Below are 21254 nucleotides of genomic sequence, written 5' to 3' on the forward strand. Positions count from 1 at the left end.
TTATACAATCATGACATTACAATATATGGTTTGTACCTTGTAACCACACTAGTTCTTCTAGATATAATACAGCATAAACTTTATACAAGTTCATCAACATCCCCTATAAGTAGACAAACTGTCAAATCGATTAGTCTGAAACATACCTACATCATTGTGAGAAGACCAGTTGTACGAGGACCCAATGAAGTACTGATTCTCAATATAAATGAAATGTTGTGAGGCTCGAATGGCCTCAACATACGCTGTATGTATGCTCATATCAATTGTTACATTTTTCCCGCATGTCAAATTCTGTCACATATAAAGTTCATCTTAGTAGAGCTAAAATGCAACCATTAAAGTAAAAAAACTTCAAAAATATCAAATATCAATTTTAACCTTGCTCATAGCCATTTTTGGATCCTTTGGAAATCCTTTGACAGAATTGGAGTCAATTGAGCGGAATATCTGCAATCATTAAGGAACCTAAAAATCAATAACATAAATGGTAGTGAAAGATGGACTAAACATGTTGCCACACCTCAGTGAAGCACATGAATAACCTGCAACTTTTTCTAAGGAACAACGAATTTACCTGTACATGCCATGCCTCTGGGTCACTTTCATCCAAGCATGGTGTATCTGCTATTCCAAGTATGTCAGGAATTCTTGAAAGCTTGAGTAATGAATCATCCTCAGACCTCTTGAGTTTTTCAATCCCACGGTGCTTTGAAGATTTGGACCACCTCTCCTCAAAGTTGGTTAAAACATCGTAAGCAGCAGGACCATCAATTTTGCAGTGCAAGTCATGCCATGGCTCTCTTGGGGAAGTCACACCTGCCTGTAAGGGGCCAAGCACAACGAAAAAATGAATGTCCCAATTGTAGATTTTATAACATATGACTGTTAACATATATATATATATATATATATATATATATATTCCTTCAAATACACCATAATACCCGATAGGGGTATTATGGTCTTTTCACATAATACCCGATAGGGTATTTCTTTTCTTTTCTTTTTTCTGTATTTTTCCTTTTTTCTTTTCTTTTATTTTTCTTTTTTTAAGCCACATAGGGGAGGCCACCATAGAGTCGTTGGGGCCCCCAACGGTCACAAATGTGACCATTGGGGGCTCCCAACGACTCTATTGGGAGCCCCCTTGTGGTCCCTTGAAGTGTATAAATAGGGGCACTCCCCCTTGTGCTTTGTAAGACTTTTGGAGCTCCTCTTTTAATAAAAAGAGTATATTCTTGTTATGTGTAGCCTTCTTGTAAGGCCTTTTCGTATTATCCCTTAGTGGATTTCCTCTTTGTGTGCTTTTGTGCCAAGTCCATTGTTGGACATTATGAATGCATTTGCATTCTTGATTCATTCGCATACTTCATTACAATGACTTCCACAGAGTTGCCTCAAAAAACTTAAAAGGAGACATAACATTCATGATTATGTGAATGTTGCTCATTAATGTGTGCATAAAGCAATAATAAATCCATTTGATTAATCCTTTCGAACTTTACAGTAATGGGATGCTTCAAGGAATTCAAACCAGGATTCAGAAATACATATAAGCAAGAATTTTTCAAATAGGAATAGCTTAGAAAGCAAATATCAGGTTTAAGGAGAATGAACATTCCAATGGGAGATTGTTCTGGCCACTAAAAGTCAATCAAAACTTAGAAGACTTCACAGACTGTATTATATGTGTATCAAGAATGACCTCATCAGAGGGTCGGTTGCTCTAGGAAAAGAGAAAAGGCAGATGATCAACATGATGAACAATCAAAATGATAACATTATGTGTCACATCGACCAGAACCAGAATGGAAGGCCAAAAAGTGTATTAGACTATTCACTCCATACGTTAGCAATAATGAAATAGAAATAAATATATTGCAAGGGAAAAGGAAAAGCAAACAACAGAGAGAATATAATTACTGGAAGAGATGGATTGTGATAATCTTCTTTATGCACAGTTTGTAATGTCCTGAACAAGGAATGCTTTGGAGTATCATATCGCCCATCACATAAATCTAGCCCTCCAACAAAAGCAGCAATCCTTCTCTTGCCATTACCAGCATCACAGTCCAAGATCACTGACTTTTGATGATGAGTATAGATTGCCCCAGTTTCCTGTCAACAACAAAGCCAACCACAATAAATATTTCCAGTCCCAGATGCAGGTATCAGAATATCTGCTTAATGAGCTCAGCCCTGAACAGTATGACCACTGGGAAACTCATAAGGGATTTGGTAAAAAAACCAACAAGCATTTTTCACATCTCTTGTGAAGAATTTACAAGCCACTGTACTCCAGGGAGGGCCAGTGCCAGTTAGAAAATGTCTACCCAGCTGCTTAGACATTCTCCAACCTTACCAGAACTCAACAGCTGAAAAGAGAGAGAGAGAGAGAGAGATAAAATTTCAGACACAATTTTTGTGTTTAGTTTTGTCCAAATTTATTATAGTTCAGACATCCCGTTGTGGGCCAAGAGGTGCCATGTTGACCGCGGCCCTGTTTTGATGTTCATGGTGTAAACCTCCACGAGTACAACCCCCCATCCCCACTCACTGGGGATAGTTTCCCATTGTCTCTTACCTTGTGGCAAGGGATGCATACCCTGGGTGTCAAACTTGTGACATCCTCCAACTTGAACACCTTAAAGCAACCCACCTAGCCAGGCGTGTGGAGCCCTTGGGGGCAGCATCTTGATGAACTAATACTAAAATTACAAAAATTACCAAGCAAAGAACTAGAAAATAAAATACTACCAATTTACTGATTTATAGTCTCAAACATTATGATACTATGTAAGAAGATGAGTTCTTGGATTATCACCAAGTGAATCTTTAAATGGCAAGCGAATCTTCAAATGGCTTCAATCAAAATACCAAAGAGATCATTCACAAGAACCACAAGGGTTCATACACAATACCCAAAAAAGGGTATGCCACAACACAAGAAAAAAACATATTTTATTAGCTGGGGAAAACACCCACTAAAAATCATACTTTACAAGGCGGCAAAGCCCCATATTTATAATACAAGAGAGGGGAAGAGGGAGTCGTTGGGCTCCCAATGGCTTTCTTTTTGACTTAAGTCAAAAGTTCAAAAAGACTAAAAATGTCAAAAACTAAAAAGAATAAAAACATAATCTAACTAAACTACATAACTAAACTAAAAAGAAAAGGATTACGCGTGATGTTATATTTTATTTAATCATTATTTAACACTCCCCCTCAACCGAAAGATTGTACAAGACAAAGTGAAATCAAGGAGCAGCAAGAGGTTTGGTAAAGAAATCTGCTAGTTGATATTATGAAGAAACATAGGAAAGATCAATGGTGCCATGTAGAAATTCCCCTCGCACATAGTGACAATCTATCTCAATAAGATTGGTGCGTTCGTGAAATGTCTAGTTGCTGGCAATACAGATAGAACTTTTGTTATCGCAGCATAGTCGTAATGTTCATGTACTTTCAACAACCATGTCATGAAGCAAGCGCCTTAGCCAGACTACTTTCATAGTAGTTGTAGTCATAGCCCTATACTCAGCTTCAGTTGACAAGAGAGAGACTTTTTGTTGCTTCTTGCACCTCCAAGAAATCAATTATTCATCTAAAAATACACAAAAACCAGTAGTTGAGTGTTGATCATTGGGATCACCTCCCAAATCTGCATCAGTATAAGCAGTTAAATCTAAGAAGGAAGAAGCAGACAAGAAAAGTCCTCAAAAAATGAAAGTTTTAATATATCTAATAATGCGTAAAACGACTCTCATATGAGCAGTGGTAGGTGCATGATGAAATTAGCTTGTTGTGTGAACGACATGCGCAATGCCAGGTCTTGTAATAGAGAGATAAGACAGTGTATCGACAAGTTGTCTGTAAGGTGTTGGATTTCCAAGTGATTCTCCATCATCAATCTTCATTTTGATGTTTACAACTTCGGGAGTGTCAATCTGTCTTTCATCTAAGATACCAGACCTGTCAACAATATCTAAAGCAAATTTAGATTGAGTTACCAAATAGCCTCTAGAAGAATAAACAACTTCTATGCCAAGAAAGAATTTTAAGAAACCCAAATCACTCATTTCAAAGTGTGTTTTGAGAAATTTTTTAATGTTGTCAACTCTCTGCTTATCACTTCCAGTGATGATCATGTCGTCTACGTAGAGGAGAAGAATAATAATACATGCATCAAAATTTTTAACAAATAAAGTTGTGTCAGTAAGACAAGATTGAAAACCAAAATCAAGCATAACTTGACTAAATTTATCATACTAAGCTTTTGGGGATTGCTTAAGCTCATACAAAGTCTTATTTAACCGAAGAAACTTTTCTTTTGGAATATTGATGTCAGGTGGTGGTTACATATACACTTTTTCAGACTTTAATTGACAAATGCATTTTTAACATCCATTTGGTATATATGTCATTTCTTTGAGCAAGCAAGAGCTATTAAGATCATAATTGTGGTCATTATAGCAACTGAAGCAAAAGTTTCTTCATAGTCTATTCCATACTCTTGGAAATAGTCTTTGACAACTAATCAGGCTTTAAATCTCTCAAGAGTATTGTCACTCTTAGTTTTAGCTTTATACACTCATCGACAACCTATAGGTTTTTTACCTGATGGAATATCTTAAATAGTCCAAGTATTTACTTTTCTAAGGCTTTTAATTTTGCTGTCATTGCTTCGACCCATTCAGACTGTTCCTTTGCTGCAGCATAGTTTGAAGGTTTTACGTAGAGAGTATTAAGGCAATGTAGGCTTGATACTTTGATGAAAAAGACTCATAGAACACAAATTTATCTTCATCAATTTTTGGAACTAAGTCCAACAAAAATGAATACTCATCTATTTTCTTAGAGTTCTTACTTTCCAAAAAACTTTTCTTTTCCAAGAAGGATACGTTCCTTGATACATATAACTTTTTAGTTTTAAGATCAAAACATCTATAGCCTTTTTTATAACTGGCATATCCTAAAAAGGCACAAGGAATAGCACGAGGGGAGAGTTTATCGTTTTTGTCAGAAAAGACAAAACATTTGCACCCAAAAACCTTTAACCTAGAATAATCTTAAATTTGTTTAAAAAGTTTTTCAACATAAGATATATTGTTTAATGAGAAAGATGGCATTTTATTAATAAGATAAATTGCGGTTAGAGTGGCTTCAACCCAAAAAGTCTTTGGTACTTGATGTGTAATGAGTAAGGTTCTTGTTGTTTTTATAATATGCCTATGATTTCTTTCTGCTAAACCATTTTGTTGAGGAGTATAGAGACATGATCTTTGATGCGTAATATCATATAGATTCAAATAATCTTTAAATTCTTTTGATAAAAACTCGCCCACTGAATCGATGCAAAAGATTGAAATATCATTCTTAAATTGATTTCTGACTAGATTATGAAATATTTGAAAGTGCAAAAAAACTTCAGATTTATGTTTAAGAAAATAGATCCAAGTATGTCTTGTAAAGTCATCTACGAAAATTACATAATACATAAAACCACCTTCTAATATAACAGGTGTGGATCTCCATACATCCGAATGTATTAACTCAAGTAGATGTGAAGAGACAAAAGTTCTTTCTTGAAAAGGTAATCTCTTCATTTTTCCAAGAATACATTTTTCACATGTAAAGGTTTTAAAATTACAAAAAAAAACATCTTTGGAAAAAACTGGAACTTAGATACACTAGGATGACCAAGTTTCTTGTGCCATAGATTCAAGTCTATTTTTTAAACATTACAACATAATTTATTCTTGGGTATTTCCAAAAAATCCATGTAGTATAAGCCTCCTTCTCTATGGCCTTCCCCAATCAGCTTCCCTGACTAGTGATCTTGCACTCGACAACCACGAGAGGAGAAGGAAACATTACATCCATGGTCAGACAATTGAGAGACAGATAAAAGATTTAGGTTAAGTTTAGGAATATATCTAACTTGTGGAATAGAAAACCTTTTTGAGTTTTGAAAAACATTTTCAAAATTTCATATTCCTTTGATTTCAAGAGATATTTCATCAGCGGTAAAAACATTTGACCCATTTGAGTTATGACATTCGGATAACATATCAATGTTTGGTGTCATATGAAAAGAAGCACCTGAGTCAAGAAGCCAAAGAGATTTACCAGGGTCTGAGATGCCGACGGAAGAGACAGCGGCTTCAGTGGATGAAGATGCTCCTTTGAGTAGTGGTTGAAGTGTCTTCACTAATTGTGTTAAGGACATGCTTCTAATGGATGGTTACTTGATTCTTGAGGAGGTCCGACAGAGGCAACCTTCTTTTCATATGGTTTCTTCAATTTTGGACAATAGGTTTTCACATGTCCTGGTTCTCGGCAATAGTAACAAATGACTTTCCTTTTTTCAAATTCATTTTTGTGTTTCTCATCATTTGTCCTTCCATAATTTGGGGGTTTGTACGTGCGAACATGGTTTTCCAGTCTAGATACGGTTAGAACCGAGTCATCATCACTCATGGTAATTCTATTCTTGAGCCTATTCTCTTCCATGCTTAATTTTTCTATTGTGTCTTCTATTGAGAGAACCTTTCCTCGATGAAGAAGAACGGACTTGGTTGATTCAAATTCTGATCTTAATCCACTATAAATTGAAAAAAGTGCTCCGCATTTATTTGATTTTGGCGAAGTTCTATGTCTTGTAGACAATGTCACTTTGGTTCAAGAAGAGCCAACTCCTCCTATAATTCGAACAAGCTATTATAGTATTCTATAATGCTCTTGTTCCCTTGAACTGTATTTCGAACTTTATTTTGTAAATTGCACACATGTGCAATATTTTTAAGTGAACACATTCTCATAAGATAGTCTCAAGCATCACTGGCATGTTCAAATTTTGCAAGACTTAAACATTTCTTGATATCCACACTACTTATGAGTCAAGACATAATCTTGGCATGTCCCATTCTCCATTCCTTCGACTTTTTCTCTTAAGTCGTAACAACTTTGGTTTTCTTAACCTCCGTAAGAGGTACTTTTTTCTCACCTTCAATCTTTGTGAGAATTAGTTTAGGTTCCAAATCGGTCTCATCAACTAATCCCCATAACCCTATGTCACACGGACTCGGCGAAGGAGGTGTTGCACCCGAGTCGACACGCCCTGACACGAGTACGGACTCGGGTGCGGCTTCGGACTCGATCAACGCCGAGTCGGACTCGGTCAACGAGTCGAGGTCGAGTCCGTCCACATTTTGGACTCGGTCAACTTTGACCGAGTCCAAAAACGTCCATTTCGATTTTTAAATTACATTTTGGATCCGGGTCGGGTCACCCAGATCCAAAAATCTTTTGCAACCGAACCCTAAAAGGGGTTTATCGACAAGGGGAGGGGCTTACTCTCTCGATTTTGCCTCTCCCCCTCAGCCCCTGCAGCTTTCTCCTACACCCACATCGGCGATCCAGACTCCGGCGACGGTACGCACAGGCAGCCACTGTCTCCCCCTCCATCAACACTCAAGAGGTATGTCGATCGACCCTCCCTCTGCTCGCAGCCTCCCTCCTTGCACCCTCTGCTCGCAGAAGAGGGGCTCGGCCCCTCTCTGTGCCTCCTATTCACAGAGGAGGGGCTTGGCCCCTCCTCGTTTCGCTTATGCCAGGCAGGCCCCTCCCCCCATACCCTCTGCTCGCAAAAGAGGGGCTCGCCCCCCCCCCCCCCTCCCTACACCCTCTGCTCGCAGAAGAGGGGCTCGGCCCCTCCCTGTGCCTCTGATTCATAGAGGAGGGGCCCAACCCCTCCTCGTTTCCCTTTTATCGCAGGGGTAAGAAGTAGGAGTGGGGGAAGGAGGGGCTCGGCTGACAAGCCGATCCTTGCCCCGCCGAACAACAGGGGAAACGAGGAGGGGCTCGAACCCTTCGTTTCCCTTCTGTCCGGCGTGGCAAGGCTCGGCCTGTCAGCCGAGCCCCCTCCTTCCCTCACTCCTTCTTACCCCTGCCGAACAAAAGGAAAACGAGGAGAGGCTCGGCCCCTCCTCGTTTCCCCTGCTGCCTTTGGCTTTTTGGCAAAGGGCGAAGCCCTTGGCACGGATAAGGTTCAGCAGGGGCTTGCCCTGCCCCTCCTTTTTTGCGTTAGATAGGGGGTAGCTCCTATTACTATTATTTTGAAGTGTTTATTAACTTTATTTTATTTACTTATTTTTTTTTCAGTTTTCACTTTTCAGATATAATGGCGAGTTCTAGCGGTAGTGTCAATACATTTGGTTCAAGTTCTAACCCTGAATTAGAAGTTTCTCAACCACTTTGGAGGCTTGTGACAAAAGGGGTAAAAGCAAGTAGTGGTGGTGGTGGGAATGTGCAATTTCATTGTAATTTATGTAAGACTGTTTTCACAGGTTCTTATACGCGTGTGAAAGCACATTTTTTGCATATTCGTGGTCAAGGAATTAGGGCATGTTCTGGGGTTGACAAAGACATGCTAAAGCAATTAAAAAAAGAACAAGAGGAAGCTGAAAAGAAGAAAATTGCAGAGATGAGAAGCGATTCGATTAATTTGTCTTTTCCTACTGCTAGTGATATACAAGAAGAGCTTTTAAAGAAAAGAAAGATGGAAAGCAATAAAACAATACAAGCGTCATTCAAAAACATGGCAAGAGCAGAAATTGATAAAAAGATTGGCCGATTCTTTTACTCAAGCTCAATTCCTTTTAATGTAGCTAGAAGTCCATACTGGAAAGATATGATTACATCTTTGGCTAATTGCAATTTGAGTGGTTATGTGGCTCCTAGTTCAGAAAAACTAAGAACAGTCATTCTTGCAGAGGAAAAAAATAGAATTGAAGACTTGTTAGAGACCCAAAAATTTGCATGGAAACGACATGGAGTGTTGATTGTTTCTAATGGGTGGACTGATATACAAAGGCGACCACTGATAAACTGTAAAAGTATCTTAAACAAGATACTTTAGTTGATAACGCAACAACCTTGAGAACAAACGTGTGAACATACACACCCAAAAACACTTGTGCACAACAAGCACAACACACCGAATCACAAATGTGCAAAAGCACTCATAAGTTTCATAAATAACTAAAGAGGTTGGGCTATAATCCCAAATCCCTTAAGAAAATACAAGAGGAGCTGCCCATATATATAGGGCTTGGAGGAGGCCTTGGGAGGGGCTCCACATAGTCGTTGGAGCCCCTCCAACGGTCACAAATGTGACCGTTGGAGGGTCCAACGACTAGTGGGTTGGGCCCCTCCCAATGCAAGTACAATGCATTAAATGCGAAAAATGTGACCGTTGGAGGGGCTCCAACGACTAGTGGGTTGGGCCCCTCCCAATGCAAGTACAATGCATTAAATGCGAAAAAGAAAAGAAATAAAGAAAAAGAAAAAGAAAATAAATACAAAAACATATTCTTGAAAAAGAATATGTGTAAAATTCCTAAACTACCCTTACTAGGAATATATATATTTTATATATATAATTGGTAAATACATATACATATATTATATATATGTATATGTATTACCTTATATATATAAAATATATATGCGAAATTACAAGTTTGATTATATAATTTAACACCTCCCCTCAAACTTAGGGCAAGATGATCGAAAGTTTGCCAAGAAGAAAGTTGAACCGCGGAGCGCACAAGGCTTTAGTAAAGAAATCTGCCAACTGATATTCGGACGTGACATAAGGGAGATCAATAACTCCTCGGAGATATGCTTCACGAACATAGTGACAGTCCATTTCGATGTGTTTAGTCCGCTCATGAAATGTGTGATTCTTTGCAATGTAGATTGCACTCTTGTTGTCGCAGCATAGCTTGGTGGGTCCTTCAATTTTGATCCCCATGTCTTCTAACAATTGGTGAATCCAAACAATCTCCATGGTAGTAGTTGCCATGGCACGATATTCAGCTTCAGTTGAGGAGAGCGACACCTTTTGTTGCTTCTTGCATCTCCACGAAATTAGTGAGTCTCCTAAGAACACACAAAAGCCAGTGGTGGAGTGACGGTTATTTGGGTCACCTCCCCAATCCGAGTCAGTATACGCAATCAATTTTAAGTCAGAAGAAGAGGACAGAAAAACTCCCTTATTTAGAGTACCCTTTATGTATCTTACGACTCGTAAGATGGCACTCATGTGAACGGATGTAGGCGCATGCTGAAACTGACTTGCAGTATGGACTGCATGGGATATATCTGGTCTGGTAATACTCAGATACATCAGAGATCCTACAAGCTGTCTGTAGGGTGTAGGATCCAAAAGGGGAACCCCATCATCAATTTTCATCTTTGCTCCTACTACCGCAGGAGTTTCACAAAGCTTCTCATCTGTAATACCTGACCTGTCAATGATCTCAGAAGCAAGTTTAGTTTGAGATAAGAAATATCCTCTAAGAGAGTATGCTACTTCAATTCCCAAAAAATAAGTTTAAAACCCCAAGTCAGACATTTCAAATTTATCTTTTAAGATAGATTTTATGCTCAACCCCGTTAGAATCACTCCCAGTGATGAGCATGTCATCAACATACAGAAGTAAAATTACAATCCCTACATTGGATTTTCTAACAAATAGAGCAGTGTCAGTAAAATAAGAGGAAAAACCATTCTCAATCATAACAGAGTTAAATTTATCATACCAAGCCTTGGGAGCTTGTTTTAGGCCATAGAGTGCTTTCTGAAGACGAAGCACCTTTCCCTTAGGAGTCTCCATTCCAGAAGGGGCATCCATGTAAACTTCTTCGCTTAAGTCGTCATTTAAAAAGGCATTTTTCACATCCATTTGATAGATGTTCCATTTGTTGATAGAGGCAACAGTTATAAGACATCGAACAGTGACCATACGAGCTACAGGAGCAAAAGTTTCTTCATAGTCAATACCATATTCTTGACTATATCCTTTTGCAACCAAGCGAGCTTTATACCTTTCAAGGGATCCATCACTTTTAGTTTTTACTTTGAAAACCCATCTGCACCCTATTGTTTTCTTGCCTACAGGAAGATTTTGAAATTCTCAGGTTTTGGCTCTTCTTAGATCCTCAAGTTCATTGTCCATGGCATTAATCCATTCAGGGCACTTTCGTGCTTCTTCAAAATTTCTAGGTTCTATATAAGAGTGGATGGCACTAAGGCAGACTCTATATCTTGGTGAAAAAGAGTCATAGGAGATGAACCTAGAAGGAGGCCTTCTACTTCTCTCAGTTCTACGAGGGATCACTTCATTCTGAGAGGCACTGGAACTGGCATCATTATATCTGTCAAGAGCACTCCTAAAGTTGTTTTGATCTCTATGAGAGTAGGTGATAGGGTCTCTAGGTAATTCAATAGATTGATGTGACGAAGGAGGCAAGGAGATGTTTTCCTCGGTTTCAAATTCATTTGGGTTACTTTGATCTGACTCATTATCACTAGTATCATCGTCCTTATTTAGTAAATCAAATAGAAAGGAATAATCCATTTCTTCATTATGGGGGTCACAACGTTCAAATCCACTAATATTTTCCAAAAAACTCACATTTCTGGAAACATACAATTTGTCACTTTTGATATCATAACAACGAAACCCTTTTTGGGTTTCAGAATAGCCAAGAAAGGCACATGGAATGGCTTTAGGAGAAAGTTTGTCATTCTTATCAGTGAGAACAAAACATTTACACCCAAAGACCTTTAACCTGCTATAATCAGGTTCTTTATCATACAATTTTTCAAAGGGAGAAATTTTGTTTAAATTTTTCGATGGGAGACGGTTTATGAGATAGACAGAAGTAAGGGCTGCCTCAGCCCAAAGATTTTTTGGAATGTTTTGAGAAATGAGCAAAGTCCTAGTTGTTTCAATAATGTGTCTGTGCTTTCGTTCGGCTAACCCATTTTGTTGAGGGGTTTTCGGACAAGATTTTTGGTGAAGAATACCAAAATTTTCAAGATAACTCTTAAATTCATTTGAGAGATATTCTCCTCCAGAGTCAGACCTAAAGATTTTTAAACTTCCATTGAATTGATTTGAAATCATAGTGTGAAAATTTTTAAAGGTTGAAAAAACTTCATGTTTATGTTTAAGGAAATAAATCCAACAAAACCTAGTATAGTCATCCACAAAGATCACATAATATGAAAATCCTCCTTTTGACATTACCGGAGCCGGTCCCCATACATCGGAATGGACAATTTCAAATGGTTTTGTCGTAAACATGGATCTTTAAGGAAAAGGCAAACTTTTCATTTTCCCAAGAATGCATTCATTACACAAAAAGTCACTTTTACAAAGATGTTTAACAAAGGGCAAATAGGAGATTTTAACAATATTGGGATGACACAATCTCTTATGACATACATGAATATCTTTGTTTTGGACGACGTTGCAAAATTGACTCTTGGGAACTTGAAAAAAATCTACGTAGTAGAGGTCTCCTCTTCTAGAGCCTTCCCCAATCAATCTCCCGGACTGGCGGTCCTGTATCCAACATTTATTAGAAGAAAATTTTATATCGCAGCCATGGTCCGTGAATTGGAAAACGGAAAGAAGATTTAGATTAAGGTTTGGGATAAAACGAATTTTTGGAACAAAGAAGTCTTGTTTTTCAAAATTACCTATTCCTTTAATCTCAAGAGATGTTCCGTCCGCGGTTGATACAAAGGATGGAAAGGAATTTTTAGAAAAATTTGAAAAAGAGCAATAGCTAGGGGTCATGTGAAAGGATGCCCGGAATCTAAAAGCCAAGATGACTTACCGGGGGAAGAGGATGACATAGCGACTCCGAAAGTACCTCCCTTGAGAAGAGGTTGTAGAGCTTCTACGATTTGTTGAAGTGAAAAGGACTCACTTGATGAAGAAGGTCGTTCTTCAACTTGAGATGCCATAGCCGTTGCAATCAATTTCTTCCATTTAGGACATAAAGGTTTGATATGTCCGAGTTCTTTACAATGATAGCAAGTCACTTTGCTATAGTCTCTTTTGCCATACCGATCATTTCCTCCTTGCCCTTGATTCTTGAAATGAGGAGGTCTATAGGTCCTCATGTTATTTCCCAGTCTTGACACGGCATTAACCATTTCACCATCTTCTTAAGTAGAGGAAGCAACAAGAATGCTAGGATTATTTTTGCCAATCCCCATACGGGTTTCTTCACCACTTAGCTTGGTGATAACATCTTCAAGTGAGGGGGATGTGAAGGCGGAGAGAAGAGAGGACCGAACTTGTTCAAATTCGGGTCTAAGGCCATTTAAAAAATTGAAGAACCGGTCTTCTTCAAGTTGTTTGTGCCTTAATTCGATTGCCTCACCACTCCATTTAGGTTCAAGGATTGCGAGCTCGTCCCAAATAGAGGATAATTCGGCAAAGTACTCCCGAATTGTCATGTCATTTTGTTGGAGAGTCAAAGCCCTCTTTTGGAGAAAGTACTTGTGGAATAGATCTCTTGAGATGTACATTTTCTCAAGATATACCCAAGCTTCGGAAGCCCTTTTAAATTTGATGATATTGGCGTTTATCTTGGTCTCAACGGATGAAAAAATCCAAGATAAGATCTTGAAGTTCTTCATTTCCCAATCATCATGTTTCTTAGAATACTCTTCAAGGGCCTTTTGTCTTTCATCCCCTTCAAGGATCTTGATATCCCCTCCTTCAATAATGGTAATTTTGGGTTCCGGTTCCGGTATGGATCCATGAACGTAACCCCAAAGCCCCTTTCCTTTAATATGGGCTTCCATATTACCGGCCCAAACATGATAGTTTGAGCCATTAAGCTTAAACCCAAGAGAAAAATGGGAGTCTTTTTCGCCAATTAGAGAGGAAAGAATGCAATGGATAGTACGTACCTTAATTACTTTTTGTGTCTTTCTTGACAAGAGAGGCTCCTAAAATATTGCTCGAAGAAGGTGATCCTCTTTGATTTTAAGAAACTTGAAGGCACGCTTTTCGAGGAATGCACGGGAAGGCGAATCGCAATTCTTCTTCTTCAACGAGGCTCTGATACCATGTAAAAGTATCTTCAACAAGATACTTTAGTTGATAACGCAACAACCTTGAGAACAAACGTGTGAACATACACACCCAAGAACACTTGTGCACAACAAGCATAACACACCGAATCACAAATGTGCAAAAGCACTCATAAGTTTCATAAATAACTAAAGAGGTTGGGCTATAATCCCAAATCCCTTAAGAAAATACAAGAGGAGCTGCCCATATATATAGGGCTTGGAGGAGGCCTTGGGAGGGGCTCCACATAGTCGTTGGAGCCCCTCCAACGGTCACAAATGTGACCGTTGGAGGGGTCCAACGACTAGTGGGTTGGGCCCCTCCCAATGCAAGTACAATGCATTAAATGCGAAAAAGAAAAGAAATAAAGAAAAAGAAAAATAAAATAAATACAAAAATATATTCTTGAAAAAGAATATGTGTAAAATTCCTAAACTACCCTTACTAGGAATATATATATTTTATATATATAATTGGTAAATACATATACATATATTATATATATGTATATGTATTACCTTATATATATAAAATATATATGCGAAATTACAAGTTTGATTACATAATTTAACATAAACTTCATTGCTTACTCACTTAATGGGCCAATCTTTTTTAAGACTGTTGATGCATCTGGAGAGTATAAAGATGTTATATATTTAAAGAGATTATTTGTCGAAGTGATAAAAGAAGTGAGTGAAGAAAGTGTAGTGCAAATCATTATTGACAATGCTCCAGTTTGCAGTCGTGCAGGAATGAATTTACCAAGTGAAGATACATATTCACATATTTTTGGGGCTCCTTGTGCAGCACACCGTTTAAATTTGGCACTTAAGAGTATATGCAATCCATCAAAAGATGATGCACATGCACATGAAATGTGCTTATGGATTGAGGAAATAGAGCATGATGTTCGAAATATTAGAAATTTTGTTGTAAACCATCATCATGCACTTTCTATATTTAATAGGCATTCTGATCTCAAGTTACTGAAAGTTGCTGAAACTCGTTTTGCTTCTCTCATTGTTATGATAAAAAGAATTAAGCAACTCAAGAATGCATTGATGATAATGGTGGTTGATCAAGATTGAGATTTTTATCGTACTGAAGATGATGTCAAGGCTCAAGCTATCAAAAAATGCATCTGTGATGATTTTTGGTGGGATAAAATTACATATTTTGTTGAATTTACAGAGCCTATTTGGGAAATGTTGAGAGAAGTTGACAGAGATGTACCCATGCTTCATAGAATTTATGAAATGTGGGACAATATGATTGAAAAAGTTCAAAGTATCATTTTTAAACATGAGAAGAAAGATAATGCACTTGATGATTCAGAATTTTACAATCATGTATATTCAGTTTTAGTAAGAAGATGGGATAAAAGCAATACACCTTTGCATTGCATGGCATACTCTCTCAATCCAAAATACTACGCAAAAAAATGGTTGACAGCAAGTGTTGGTCGTGTTTCTCCAAATAAAGATCCTGAGATATCAAGAAATAGAATGATATATTTGGAAAGACTTTTTAATGATCCTCACATGTTTAAGGTTGTAAATAGTGAGTTTGGCAAGTTTTTTACTGGGAGAATTGATTCTTTAGCAGCACTTGTGGCAAGGGACGAGGAAGATCCCCTTAATTGGTGGGCAACATATGGATCAGAGACACCAAATCTGCAACGTCTTGCAATGAAGTTGTTATCCCAACATGCTACATCATCTTGTTGTGAAAGAAATTAGAGTACATATGCTCAAATTCACAACATTAAAAGAAACAAACTCACTAGTAAAAGAGCAGAGGATTTGGTTTATGTTCACTCAAATCTACGATTAATTTCTCGCCGCACCAAAGAAGAGTATAGGTACTTTTTTTACTTTGTATTCAATGTTTGTATTTAAATATTTGTATTCAAAGTTTTAAGTTAGATACTAATATAGTCATTTTTTGATGCAGTTGTGGACCATCCAAAAATTGGGATGTAAATCCAGAAGATTTTGACTTGGAGGGAGAACATAATTTACATACTCTCAACATGGACTACCTCGATCATGTTTTTCCCTCTAATTCAGACGATGAGACAGATTTATGATAAGTTTTGTTGTTTATCACACTCACAAGCTTTTTTATGTGTTATATTTTGTAAGTTTGTGTTGTTAAGAATTGTTTTTTTTATTTTTGCTTTAAAATTTACAATCTTTATGTGTTAATTTATTGTTATATATATAATTATATATATTTAAAATATATATATATATTTTTTTTTATAATATATATTTTTTAATATATATATAGCCGAGTCCCCGTGTCCAAATTTTTTTGAATTGTGCCGCACCCGTGTCGCACCCGCACCCATGTGACATAGTCATAACCCCTTTTCCCATATAAAGTGCTTCATAATTGAAGCCCATGTAACATAGTTTGAATCGTTGAGTTTAATGAGTTTAATGGTGACATTATCATTGTCATCAATTTTACAAGGTTTGGGTAAAGAAATAACAAAAGAAAAAAAAAGAAGAGTTAGAGAAGAAGAAGATAGAGAATAATGGGTACTCCACCACGGATAATGAGTACGAGTGCTCTTCCAAGCTTTTAACTTTTACACAATCACAATTTCACATACCCTTGAAAAGAATGTCACCGTTTTTCCAAACTTTGAATGGCATGCTTCCCAATGCACCGAAAAAATTTAGCTTGATCACTACCTTGCTTTGATACCATGTAAGAAGATGAGTTCTTGGATTATCACCAAGCGAATCTTTAAAAGGCAAGCGAATCTTCAAATGGCTTCAATCAAAATACCAATGAGATCATTCACAAGAACCACAAGGGTTCATACACAATACCCAAAAAAGGGTATGCCGCAACACAAGAAAAAAATATATTTTATTGGCTGGGAAAAACACCCACTAAAAATCATACTTTAGAAGGGAGCAAAGCCCCATATTTATAATACAAGAGAGGGGAAGAGGGAGTCGTTGGGCTCCCAACGAATCTCTTACTTCATGCTTTTTGACATTAGTCAAAAGTTCAAAAAAACTAAAAATGCCAAAAACTAAAAAGAATAAAAACCTATTCTAGCTAAACTACATAACTAAACTAAAAAGAAAAATATTACATATGAGATTACACATGATGTAGCATTTTATTTAATCATTATTTAACAACTATCCACTAGTGTGCGTGCATAAATATGGAAGGAGACTCACAAGCCAAGATTTCTTCACTTAAAAATGTGATAAAACCATATGTTTTGCCAAATCATTTGCTATCGTTGGATCTGCTGAAGAGAAGAAATCTCCCAATTCAAGAGTTTAAGCCCTCCATACCACGCAAAAACAAGAATTCTGAGAACCTGGATGAGTTAACCAATCCATCTGATTGCAAGAAGTAAAATTCCCTGGGACTTTTATTAGAAGTTTGAAAAAAAAGTGCTCACAAGGATAGATAGGAATCTGGAGCCTGACCAAATGGTCCAACTTCCCTACATCTTTAAATTCTTTGAACTAGTTGGAGATTCAGCTAGATTTTGGCAAATTCTATCCCTTCTGGCACTCCCAAATTTTAAACTAGAGATGAAGGAAAAAAAATTGAGTTGAGATGGAAATTAGCGAAGTTCAAGCAGTCCTGAAACCATCCATTTGAACTAATGGTATTATAATCCAACTTAACATGATCCAATAACTAAAAGTTAAACCCAAAAAAATAATTATGGCATAAGCCATCAGCAAATAACCAATCAAACAAAAGTTGCAGATCATTTCCTACATGGCTATATATGGTCTGAGTATGCAACTAAAGGTCCGATGCTAGCTGAATGCCCCATGAGTGGCACTGTGTGCATCATACTTTCGGCACCAGGCTCCTTCCCTAAGATGGCATCAGAGCAATGTGATGCTCTTCACAGGTCACATGAATTGCAGCATACCCTGGTTGGATGAAATTAGTAGCTACAAATAGAATCTTATCAGATTCAAAGTGAAAAAGAGTGAAGAACCTTATCTGTTTCAAAGTGAAAAGCAGTGTACTAGCCCCACAAACAGGAACAATAAAGAAATTGATACTTTTACCACTTAAAAGATCACCTGTTGCTTGACCCAACCATGGCGCTTTCCAGCAGATCGAGGACAAAGCAACACACGGACTGATGAATGCTTGAAAAATTTTCTCGTCTCCTCATCATGAGTTTGCATTAGACCATCCTGCATATGATAAAATAGATTACTAAGTCAACAATATACAAACATCTGAAAAATGCCAATAAAATGACAGTAACGTCCATCCATTTGAAAGAAACTTAAATAAAAAAATAAGCGCCATATGAGAATCATCAAGTAAAAGCATAATCAAAATCCAGGATGAGTCGTGCCATAGTCCGCACATCTCACCATCTTCTGAATTTATCACATTTTTATCCCACATTGAAGGAAATGGAATTTCTCGTGAAAATCGTAATAATCTGACCCTTTCCCCTGTTCCCACCTACATTCTCACTATATTTTAAATAAAATGATATGCTCCCGATATTTTCCAAAGAATTTCAATTTTCAAGAAAATCTCAGTTTATTCAATTTTCCAAATTATATCAACTAGCCATAATCACAGGCCTTTCTTGCATATACTCCAACAAAAGTTTCTTATCCAGCTATGGCAAATAATCATTACCCACCATCATCCACAAATCTATGAACAAGCTTCTGTCTTCCATGCATGTTGCAGAACTATTTTTGCTATAATCATACTTTGCAAAAAATAAATCCAAATGGCATATGTGTGTGTGTGTGTGTGAGAGAGAGAGAGAGACCGTATGGAAACCCAAAATGCTCCTTGAAGTAGGATCATCCCACAACAGGAGCAAAACTCTCAGACCTTCCTGTGACTTGGCCCTCAGAAGCTCTCCTAGAGTGTCATAGTCTGGATCTCGAACCAGCCTAATCATGTGATACACCGACCACCCAGTAATGTAAATCAACCGGCGAGCCTGCTTCATCGCTTCAAAGATGTCCCGCCAGCACTTACCATGTTGGTAATGCATTTCTCTGTCAAGCTTCAAAGCAGGAAGACAATCATCCGGAACGTGGGCATCCTGATAAAGGGTCACCCTTCCTCCTTTCCTCAAGGGAAAGAATGTACCAGGAATTCCTCTGTGATCTAGGCCACCCACTCCACGATTGTACAATGTCTGCCTCTCTATGGGTATATACTGAATTGAGAGCTTCAAAGTAGCTCCTGCTTTGCAGGGCTTCTTGTTGGGACCAAGAATTGGAAACGATCCCTCAACTTTTGCACCAGAGTAGATCTGCTCCGCCGGAATCGAAACGGTCCCGATGAGCTGAGAGCCGATGACATCGCTGTCCTTCACCACGAATCTCACCTCGGCGGCGTGATGCGCGACCGGAACGAGAGAATGCTGATTCCATACCGGGTTTTCGCTGTTGGAGATCACGTAGGTTCTTGCTACCACAGCGTTTGTGATGCAAACAGAGACATAGGGGTCGCTCGTCATCGAGCTCTGGCCGGGCATATTCTCGTCGATCTTATCGGCAATTCGATTCGAACCCTTCGTTCTGAAGAGATCAGTAATGGTCTTGGAGAACATATCCATGTTGGGGAGATTTCCAGCTTCGTAAATCCAGATATCAAGGCTTCCGTGCAGCAACAGTACCTTGAGAGACGCTTGCGAGCAAGGGACCATCTGCAAGCTTGAACCATGCTGCGATCCTTCAGATGGCGCAGGGAAGGAATGATTCGGGTACCCGTAAATCCCAGGGCGCACTGATCCCGAATCCTGCCGCTGAATTCCGCTGAACGAACTCGAAGTAGAAAGAGATCCGGACGCAGGGCGATCGTCAGAGATGCGGATCGAAGCCAAGACGTCGTCGATCGGACAGAGCTGAGAGGAAGAAGGCGTCGAAGGGGCCGGCGAATCCGGAGGCTTGTGAATGGACAAACTTGGAGCTAAGGAAGGATGCGTCCCTTGATAAGAATGAGGCGATTCCTGGTGAGGAAATTGAGCAGAGTGATAATGGTAGTGTTGGTAGGACGCAGAAGCATACTGAAAATCCCCCTGGTGCTGGTAACTCGGTTGGTAACCCAAAGGCGGTGGGATCGGAGGAGGGCTTGGATAGAAACTAGGAGGGGGATGATGATGATTAGGGTTCGGATACGGAAACTGAGGTTCGGAATGGGGGAATACGTACTGATGCGGAGGTGAATTATCATGGGGATTAGGATTCCCATACAGAGGAGGATAAGCGGCAGGTGGCGGCGGCATGGCAGGTGGGGGATAGGAACCAGGAGGAGGGTAAGAAGGTCTCTGGTTTCCAAGAAACGAATTCGAATGGTGGTAATTCGCCATACCGATCAGCAACGACGATGGATTCGAATAGATTCGATTCTGTAGAACGAATTCTCGCGAAATTCAGGCGGAATCTTTCTTCCCGAAGCAAAATTCTTGGCGGGAGACTAGCGTTGATACACTCGAGACTACAAAAGGTGAAAGTTTGTAAAAGAATTACAGGTTATCGACGCAAGCGAAAAATCTAAACAGACTTAACAGTACCGAATGAGATAAAATAGGATCAAAAGATTGGAAGAAACCAACGGAGATATGATTCTAAAGCTTGAAGAACAAGATAAACTGAAAAATCCGAAGGATTAATGTGAATGGTTAGCGAAACGAGGTTCGGGAGAGTTAGCGTGAGGATGAGAATCGAATGGGAAGGAGGAAGATGAAGATTGACGAAGAAAAAGGAGGACGAGAAGGAAAGGGTGGGTTGGTGGGGAAGGTAGGAAGGACGAAGGAGAGCAGAAGGGAGGGCTGCTGAATCGGCAACGGGTTTGAGGTTAGCAGCAGAACATTCTCTTGGAAATTTAGGGTCGGGTCCAACCGTCCAACCCTTTGTGACACTACGCAAGGGGTTAGTCGGCAATTAGTGAGCTCATTATGAGCGTTGATAGGCTGAGGACGGAAGCAGATCAGGTCATGCGTTTTTGCTCATGCCCCGACATCGTGGCCGTCTGTTTGCATTTTGGATGAATGCCACTGCTTCAGCTGAGGACCTGCACTTAGCTTCGTTATGGCATCTAGCGATATGTATCATTTTCACATTTCGGTTCTGTTTTAAAGATATGCCAACGTTAGGTTATGGGTTCACTCCGCGCATTTCGCTGTGCGTGTGAGTGCGTTGGTGACGTTCATTCAACGTTCATCGAATTTATTGTCAGAGTTTTTTCTTCCTAAAAAAATTTCTTATTTTCACCCATCCGTTATCGCTGGTCGCTTGCTTTTAGCAGGTGCAGCCTGGT

The 21254-nt window shown here is 38.8% G+C and overlaps 1 protein-coding gene across 1 annotated transcript in view; it reads right to left on the reverse strand.

Annotated features, from left to right (window-relative positions):
- The window catches only part of LOC149836309 (phospholipase D gamma 1-like), a 55192-nt gene extending 34410 nt beyond the window's left edge, over positions 1 to 20782 (reverse strand). Inside the window, exons 1-6 of the mRNA XM_090009126.1 lie at positions 18751 to 20782; positions 18032 to 18148; positions 1927 to 2121; positions 578 to 823; positions 382 to 450; positions 147 to 294 (exon numbers count right to left, since the gene is read on the reverse strand). Of these exons, the coding sequence (XP_089865252.1) occupies positions 147 to 294; positions 382 to 450; positions 578 to 823; positions 1927 to 2121; positions 18032 to 18148; positions 18751 to 20304 (2329 nt within the window). The 5' untranslated portion in view covers positions 20305 to 20782. The remainder of the gene's footprint in view (positions 1 to 146; positions 295 to 381; positions 451 to 577; positions 824 to 1926; positions 2122 to 18031; positions 18149 to 18750) is intronic.
- Between the last annotated feature and the right edge of the window lie 472 nt (positions 20783 to 21254).

This window comes from Nuphar pumila, chromosome 6 (genome assembly GCF_984573655.1).
Source record: "Nuphar pumila chromosome 6, dmNupPumi1.hap1.1, whole genome shotgun sequence".
NCBI classification, from domain to species: domain Eukaryota; kingdom Viridiplantae; phylum Streptophyta; class Magnoliopsida; order Nymphaeales; family Nymphaeaceae; genus Nuphar; species Nuphar pumila.